Raw genomic sequence first — 9,156 nt, 5'->3', positions numbered from 1 at the left:
CGGGTTCGTGGAGCGGGGTCGGTACTGCACGTCGCGGGGCCGGGCGGAACCGGGTCTTGAAAATCAGACCCGCGCAGGACTCTGATATATATATATATATATATATACACACACACACACACACAAATATAACTGTGATATTGTGGCCTCTCCTTTGTCCAGTTTTTTTTGTGCTGAGTACTTCTAACTTCTTGTTCTTTTTATTGTCATTCCATTTTTATTGTCTGTTTTACTCCTGTAAAGCACTTTGTAACTTACGTTACGATTCGAAGGTATGGCAAAACTTTGGATAACGGCACAGAGTGAACAAGTCCCACTGGAACTGTCCATAAATGAGAGATGTTGAAATGGTTCTTTGTGTGACCTCTGACCTGCAGTTCGCGGATGTCAAACGGCTCTTCGTGGATGTAGACGGCGTCGGCTCCGGCCGCCAGCCCCCCCACGCTGGCCAGGTAGCCGCAGTAGCCCCCCATCGTCTCTATGATGAACACGCGCCGCTTGGTACCACTGGCTGACTGCTTGATACGGTCACATGTCTGAAGCACACACACACACACACACACACACACACACACACACACACACACACACACATAGACATACACACACACACACACACACACACACACATAGACATACACACACACACACACACATAGACATACACATACACATAGACATACACACACACACACACAGACACACACACACACACACACACACACACACACACACACACACATACACACACACACACATACACACACACACACACACACACACACACACACACACACACACACACACACACACAGACATACACACACACACACACACACACACACACACACACACACACACACACACACACACACACACACACACACACACACACACACAGATATACCAGGGGTTGCCATACAGGATACACATACAGGATAAAAACACAATTGCACACATACACACACATCCATACTGTCATTAAACTAGCAAAATGGCAGATTTGTTAGAAAACAAAACAAAGTAGAGCTGCAACGATTAGCCAATCAACATCAAATTAATTGACAACTATTTTTTTTTATAATCCATTAATTGTTTATACACATTTAAAAAAAAAAAAAAAAAAAAATCTTGTTCCAGCTTCTTAAAAAAATTCTAGTTTCTTTAGTCTTCTATGACAGTAACTGATTATCTTTGAGTTGTGGACTGTTGGTCTGGACAAAAGACGACATTTGAGGATGTCATCTTGGGCTTTGGGGTAAAAGTGAGCAACATTTCACCATTTTGTGACACTTTATAGACCAAACGACTAATGAATTAGTCGAGAAAATAATTGACAGATTAATTGATAATGAAAATAAGCATTAGTTGCAGCCCTAAACTACATAACAAAATACTGAGTACATGCATTTAAAAATGTTGCCATCATTATCTGTTACAGTCCATGCCTCAAGCCGACCTGGGTCAAATAATTCTGCTTGTTTTTTTGTTTTTCCCCCCCGATTTTTTATCCCATTTTTATCCCCATTAGAGCCGAAACTGGCTCCATGCTTCCTCCGAGACATGGGCAGTTAGCCAGCCGCTTCTTTTCACCTGACAGGGGAAGCTTCACCGGTAGGACATAGCACGTGGGAGGATCACGCTATTCCAACGAGTTCCCCTCCCTCCGAACAGGCGCCCTTAGCGACCAGAGGAGGCACCGCATCAGCAACCAGGATATTGCATGTTTTGGTGAAGGGGGTTCCTATATGAAGGAAACCCCCGGGAGGCACGGGGAGAACATGCAAACTCCACACAGAAAGGCCCTTTTAGACGACCTGCACCCGGGCGTTAAAACAAGCAGAATTAAAATAACTCTGCTTGTTTTAACCACTGACCTAAAAATATGGACAGAGCTATCCCGTTGATTTTGGGCTCCTGCTTTGAGTTGAAATGGTGGCTGTCGCCATCTTGATTTTTTGTCAGCAGAGCGGGAGGGAATGGGCTGAGTCCTTATGCAGCTGACATGAGATGGGGGTTTCCCAGAGCCGCAGCTCCGCCTGCTATTGGTCCGTGATCGGCAAGCTGCGCAATCACTGGACAGGTGACCTGTCAATCACCCCCTTTTCTATCGTCTATTTTAGTCCAAACGGGCGAGTTATATAAGAAATGACCCACAACAGTTGTTATGAAAAGGTGAAATTAGCTATATAGACCAGAACCATGTGAAGGCCCAGGCCCTGTAAAGATGCTTAAAAGTGGGGCATTTTTAACATGCCGGTGAACGGGAACGAGGGGACTTCTGAGCCCTGCCTCGAGTGGCTATTTGAGGAATTACAGCTTTCGGGGTTACTTCGGGGTTACGTCCTCGTGGTAAAGGGGCAGAGCTTGCCCACTGGTTTTGACTTGGTATACCAAGTGGGCGGGGTTTAGCAGATCGGTTCAGCACAGATCGTCTCAGGCAAATTGTCAGCAATTCTCACATCTTCTCCAATGCCACTTCTGTGTGATTGTGGGAACCTTCTGGCTTTCATTGTGTCGTTGTAGGTGGCAGACCGCGCCCATCCTGTACCAGAACTATTTCATCCAGGTCTGGTTACACAAGTCATAATGTTACGTCTTCACACACAAACAGCATCACAGTTCACCAGAGAGGGTTTCACACACAGCTGCTTCCACGACACCAAACCAGAAAACCATGAATACATGATGCAATTAGAACTACAGTCACCAGCATGCAGCATCATTGATGCAATAGAACTACAGTCACCAGCATGCAAGAGTGTAATGTGTGCATCACAGTTTTGTCGATTGGATCGCGTGTTGTTGTATCCCGTTTTCAAGAGGGGGAAATGATTGACGATGTCCCTTCCTAACACTGATCATATTTATTTTCCACGGAGCTTTCAGTAAATCCTCACACATCTCATCTACTCAAACTGTAGGTCAGCGGTGCTCAACCTGGGGACCACCAGGCGTCCTTGAGGGAATTCCAGGTATCAAACTTTACCATTATATCATTTACAAGAAGTTAACGCAGATCATTTAGAACATTGTATTGATCCCAATTCCACTGTTATCTCTCTGCCTACAATCATGGAATTCTGGACAAAATCATATAATAACAAAATATCCTCACATTTGGGTTATAGAGAGACTAGTCTGGGCTCCCAGACAATTGCAGAGCGCCGCCCACCAATCTAGTTGAGCGATGTGGATAGAGACTGAGAACAGAGTCTAAAGAAAGACCAAATCTCATCAAACCGACTAAATGATGGTCCTTGAAATGAAAATGTTTGAGGATCACTGAACCGTCACTTATCTTCCAAATCTGTTACAACAGATGCTCATTCAAAACGCTCATCATGGTCCCATCAAAGCCAGTTGATGGGACTGATGGGAGAGATGCAGGTAGAATCAGCAGAGTTGTTCTGTTCAGAACAAACAGAGCAGCACTGACTATTCTTACCAGCATCATCTGGTCCATTTCAGGAGCTTGCTGCTGAAAAGATTGGCGTTGCGATATTTGCGCATATCCAAAAACCTGATATGCAAGTTTTTCATATTAGAAGTAGGCTACGTTGTTAGGCCAGAGTTGTGTCGTCTCCATTGATGCCAATGGACCATTTCTTTTTCTTTTTTACCTTGCAAGCATTTGGAACTTCCGTGTTTCTCATCTCCTCCCGATCAGAAATGTGGGCTTTTCTTTTCGCATGACAGAGATGATGGATTATATGATTATATCACCTCTTCTAGCGCTTCTAGCACACATCAGCTGACCGCAAACAGGCAAGATGCGTCGCAAACTGTGGTAAAAACCCTGACTGAGATATTCCAAATGTGCTGTATCCATGATCCAAGAATCCTCCTAAAACCAGAATAATACTGGAATATCCCACGTCTTAATGGGAAAAATGCTAAATTCGGAAAAAGGCCAAACTCGGAAAATGCAGCTTGTTTACATGACCCCTACGGAATTCAGAATATTGTCATTTTCCGAATAATAGTGGAATATTGTGTCCATGTAAACGTAGTGTCTTCTCTCTTACCTCCACGATGGTGTTGAGTGAGTGATAATAGTGGAATATTGTGTCCATGTAAACGTAGTGTCTTCTCTCTTACCTCCACGATGGTGTTGAGGGAGGTGTCTGCGCCCAGGCTGTACTCGGTGCCGGGCACATTGTTACTGATGGTGGCGGGCAGCATGCACAGGGGGACGCAGAACTCCTCGTAGTCGGCCCGGGCCTCGTACAGCTGCAGCAGACACTCGAAGGCCTGGCCGGAGTCGGCCCGTGATATGGGGGGTTAGACCAGCAGGAGGCGCACTACGTTCATGCTGATGCTGCACTACCTGGGTGTGTTGCGACTTAATTGTGTGGGAGACTACAGTGTGATGGAGGCTACAGTGTGATGGAGGCTGCTGGTGTGTGTTTCCTGCCGGGCGGCTCTCTCTCCGTGTGACGGGGGCTGTGGCTTCCCATTGGCCGAGACAGAGGGAGGGGCGGGAAGGTGTGTGTGTGTGTGTGTGTGTGTGTGTGGGGGGGGGGGCGTTCATCCTGTCTGATATGTAACGGCGTCTGACGCCACAAGGGGGAGACTGAAGTGGCGGCAGGACGAGTCGGGATGCAGGCGGACAGTGTTTCCTTTTTGGTCCAAGAGATGAACGGCGTTATCTAACAGGCATGCAGACAGCAAGGTGGAGGACCAGGCCCTGGCTCAGCACAACAATACGGCTGCAATATAGACTATTATACATGATGCTGGACATGCTCGCTGTTGTGATATTTAGACTAGTACTTCTAAATGTATTATTTATTGAATTGATTCAATTGAAATACTTCTAAATTGAATTTCCTCCTCCTTCCCTTCAGGTTACAGACAACATTTGGTAACACTGGACAATAAGGGTCCCTTAAGGGTACCTGAATGAACAGTTAGCCTACTTAATGCTTGTGTTGAGTTGAGGCATGAAGTCACTGAGGTTCAGGTTAGAGCAAGCTTACGGTCAAGGCTGTTAATTAAGGATGAGTTCATGCTTATCAAGCTAAGTTAATGCTTATCAAGCATTAACTAAGCGTTAAGCAGTCTAGTTAATGCTAGTTAGTGGTTAATAACATTAACTAACCCTTAATGAATGTACCCTTATTGTGAAGTGACATGTTACCCATCACTCTGAGCCTCACTTGGTGAGAATGTAAAATCTGTCATTAAGATGAAAATAAATCGACTTGATCACTACAGGAAAATGTCTTGGTCTAAACTAAAGGATGCTGAGAAACCAACACCCCCGCTCCATATTCACTGTGTCACGTGGAGGAGGGGCGTGAAGTGTGCTGAACCAAGCCGGTCATCTGCTGTTTACCAAACGCACACACAGGCCCGGGCTGCCCCGGGTCACATGCCAAGACACTCCACAAACACGCCAAGGCACGCCATAACACGTGACCGCACGCCTCGACGCTCACCTGGGCCGTCCGCCGAGCAGCTCGCCTCCCACTGACCAGCAGAAACGGCAGGTGTCTACGTGCTGTGACGTCTCTGTGTGAAGCATTAGCTACTCCTGTTCATCGCCCTCTATGGCTCATTCTGACACACTGCACCTGACGGCTTGTTCACTTCTGAGTCAAAGTGTGTGACGCAAGGAAATAAGAATATACAAATATAGATCAAAAGAAAAATAAATTTTGAAGGAAGGAGTGATTTAGAGGATTTAAGAGCAAACTAGATACATAGAATGAAATAAATTGTACTTTATAATGTGAAAATGTAAAATATCTTAGTGCCCAGTCAGTTAATTTGATTATCCGTGGTATTTTAAGGCACAAGATGTGTGGCATATCTGTGAATTCTGCAGTATTTTTTCTTCTAATGTGTACTACCCTTTACTAACACTAAAACATAGTTTTGTGTACAAGTACTTCCATTTATGGTCTATTTGCAGGCTTGGTTATTGTGTGATGGGCTACCTGAAGCACATACTGTCCATATAATGTACTTCAGTATAATACTGAAAATGTTTTAGTCCACTGATTGCACCTACGCTATACCTGATTATACCCTTATAACCATTCAGTTATTCACCCTTAACCCATTGATACCTGATGCAGCATTTGTGTGTATATCCCTCATTTGTGTGTGTATCCCTTTAAGACCGCGAACCGCGTGACGCGGTTCGCGGTCTTAAAGGGATACACACACAAATGCTGCATCAGGTATCAATGGGTTAACTAGAGCTGCACAATAAATAAAAAAAAGTAGTTCATATTGCAGTCTGCAAATATGAATCCTTTCCAAATGGCAAGAGACTGTAATTATTTGTTCAGTGTCGGCTGCTAAAAGTGCTGACTGAGTCCAATTTCTGCCTATAAATTCAATTCAATTGCACATTAAAATGGAGCAAATATTCAGCAACAAAATCTCAGTTTCTTGTACGGTGAAAAATCGAAAGTTTTGAAAAAGTGCCGTTTGTGTGTCAAGTTTACTCGACTCGGCTGTTCTCTGTCAAAATGGAAACTTTTTCCCAGTGGCTCACCTGGGAGCACATGTAGCACAAAGGCGTAGCCCCACACACACACACACACACACACACACACACACACACACACACACACACACACACACACACACACACACACACACACACACACACACACACACACACACACACACACTTCACACGGCCGACCCGGGCTCGGGTCATCCCCCCTCTCGCTCTCTCTCTCCCCAACCTCACGGTCTGCCTACCGTCCTATCCAGTAACGGCAAAAAAACGCCCCACAAAAGAAGGCTTTTCCCGGTCATCTGTGTTCTGCTTGTGCAAGTCAGGAAGCGAGCTGTCGGTCAGGGAAGCCCCAAAATGTGGGCGGTGCGTGTAACCACTTACAACAGTAATGGCATTCAGAGCGGTGTCTGCGCCAATGCTGAATTCTGAGCCGGGGATATTGTTGGAGACGGTGGCCGGCACCTGGACCATCGGCACACAGAACTCGCTATATTTGTCCCGCGCACCAGAGAGCTCCATTATTCCCAGGTAGGCCTGCAGGGGGAGGAGCCAGCGTCTCATACAGTATAAAGTACCTTACACAGAGGAAGGGGGAGGGGCCAGGAACTGATGCAGAATGATTATGTAAGGCGGAGAAAAAGGACATAGACGATGGGGGTGGGAGGGGTTTAGTGAGGGGCGTGGCTATGGTCTTAATGAGGACCGTCCGTGGGGAGTCCAGGGAAATAGGATATAGATATTACAAACAGGAATGGAGACAGTGTTCATTATAAGCTAAAAAACACTGTATACTTGAAAATTAACATTGAAAATATATTTTTTGATCAAGATGTATTTTTTGAGTTTCGAGTTATGAAAAACGCTTATGCAATAATCTATGCTAATTAAAAAATCCGGCTCCGTCAGGTCACCCGCACGGGTCTGATCTTTACAGCCCCTGAAACGACAGAGCCGTGGCCGGACAAAATTCTTGAAACAGAGGCCGGACAAACAGAGTCCACATTGCCGCTATGTTCATAATGAACTTTTTAGATGAAAATCATGTCAAGGGTGAGGGTTAGAGTTCTGCTTTTGCAGCTTAACGCAAAAGTAACGACGATGGGGACAGACAGTGGGACGATGGGGACAGACAGTGGGACGATGGGGACAGACAGTGGGACGATGGGGACAGACAGCGGGACGATGGGGACAGATGGTGGGAGAGAGCCTGTAATATTGAAATGATAAGAGCCTATACTGTGATTTTAGTAAATGCATGATTTGCTAGATGAAATGTCAAATGAAATCTTGCGAAATGGAGTCAATGTAAGAAAATGAAATGGGCTGGACTGTGTTAGGTAACAATACATTGTGAAACGAAGCAGAAATCATTTCAACACAAGACAATACAAAGTCATGTAAAAGTAACAATGAGGCTGAACAATAAGGTAAGGATAAGCTAGCACAAGAGATTTCTTTAGATTGATCTTTTACGATTACTCAAGCATTCTCCTTCTCTCCATTTATACGACTATCAGCAAGTTTTCTTAACGATAAAACAACGTTCAGAAAGAAATATTGACACATCACATTTCAATTCAAAACGATGGTGAAAGAAATGCAAAGGTTGAGCTCACGGCTTTTCAACAGATTATATATTATGGAGTCATGAGTAATAACTTGCCTACCTCGAATCCACCAATGACCAGCAGAGCGTTGATGTTGTGGATCCTCATCTGCTCAGCAATCTTCTCCATATGTTTGGCTGGAAGAGTTCTGGCACATTTAAAGTGAATAAATCCGGTCAACACTCATCCAGTTAACTCATCACTTATGTTACATTTGACATTGTAGGAATTTAGCTGATACGCTTGTCCAGAGTGACTTGCAGTACAATACAATACAATAAGCTGTATGGTGATGTATGATAGACAGGGTCCGCCGCTACGTACACACGCGCACCAAGTGCACGAATACCACGGTCAAACAGACAGTTTGGCATTCCCTGTTTTTAAATGGCCACGGTGCCCCCCCTTCAAAGAAAGTTGTGGGATCTCCTCGTTTAAAACGACATGCGACGCAGCTAGACTGAGGGAAGAGAGCAGCCAAAAAATCTCACAGAACAGGAGCGGCGAGCAGACGGACCTCTCACTCTGCCGCAGATTCCGAAACCAAAGATTGCGCAGCGACCAAAGTGTGCGCCAAAAACACATCATGGCTGAATATACCAACTTTCACTAAAATCCGGTAGGCCTACTGTAGGTGATTTGAGCTGTAATAATGAGTTGTACTATTGAGTTTTTCTAGTGCAAGCTTTGTGGCTCGCTTACCTTTTTGTCCCTAGCAGGGACCCTCCCTGCCCTGCAAGCTTTGTGGCTCGCTTACCTTTTTGTCCCTAGCAGGGACCCTCCCTGCCCTGCAAGCTTTGTGGCTCGCTTACCTTTTTGTCCCTAGCAGGGACCCTCCCTGCCCTGCAAGCTTTGTGGCTCGCTTACCTTTTTGTCCCTAGCAGGGACCCTCCCTGCCCTGCAAGCTTTGTGGCTCGCTTACCTTTTTGTCCCTAGCAGGGACCCTCCCTGCCCTGCAAGCTTTGTGGCTCGCTTACCTTTTTGTCCCTAGCAGGGACCCTCCCTGCCCTGCAAGCTTTGTGGCTCGCTTACCTTTTTGTCCCTAGCAGGGACCCTCCCTGCCCTGCA

General features: G+C 45.6%; 1 protein-coding gene across 1 annotated transcript in view; it reads right to left on the bottom strand.

Annotated features, from left to right (window-relative positions):
* The window catches only part of LOC310771095 (ATP-dependent 6-phosphofructokinase, platelet type-like), a 25,813-nt gene extending 17,000 nt beyond the window's left edge, over positions 1-8,813 (bottom strand). The window contains exons 1-4 of the mRNA XM_083663766.1: positions 8,791-8,813; positions 8,149-8,236; positions 4,102-4,254; positions 372-536 (exon numbers count right to left, since the gene is read on the bottom strand). Of these exons, the coding sequence (XP_083519892.1) occupies positions 372-536; positions 4,102-4,254; positions 8,149-8,217 (387 nt within the window). The 5' untranslated portion in view covers positions 8,218-8,236; positions 8,791-8,813. The remainder of the gene's footprint in view (positions 1-371; positions 537-4,101; positions 4,255-8,148; positions 8,237-8,790) is intronic.
* Positions 8,814-9,156: the final 343 nt, after the last annotated feature.

Source organism: Poromitra crassiceps, assembly GCF_964638095.1.
Source record: "Poromitra crassiceps genome assembly, contig: HAP1_SCAFFOLD_352, whole genome shotgun sequence".
NCBI lineage: Eukaryota > Metazoa > Chordata > Actinopteri > Beryciformes > Melamphaidae > Poromitra > Poromitra crassiceps.
Note: the sequence above shows the minus strand (reverse complement) of the source record. Positions and strands in the feature narration are given on the sequence as shown.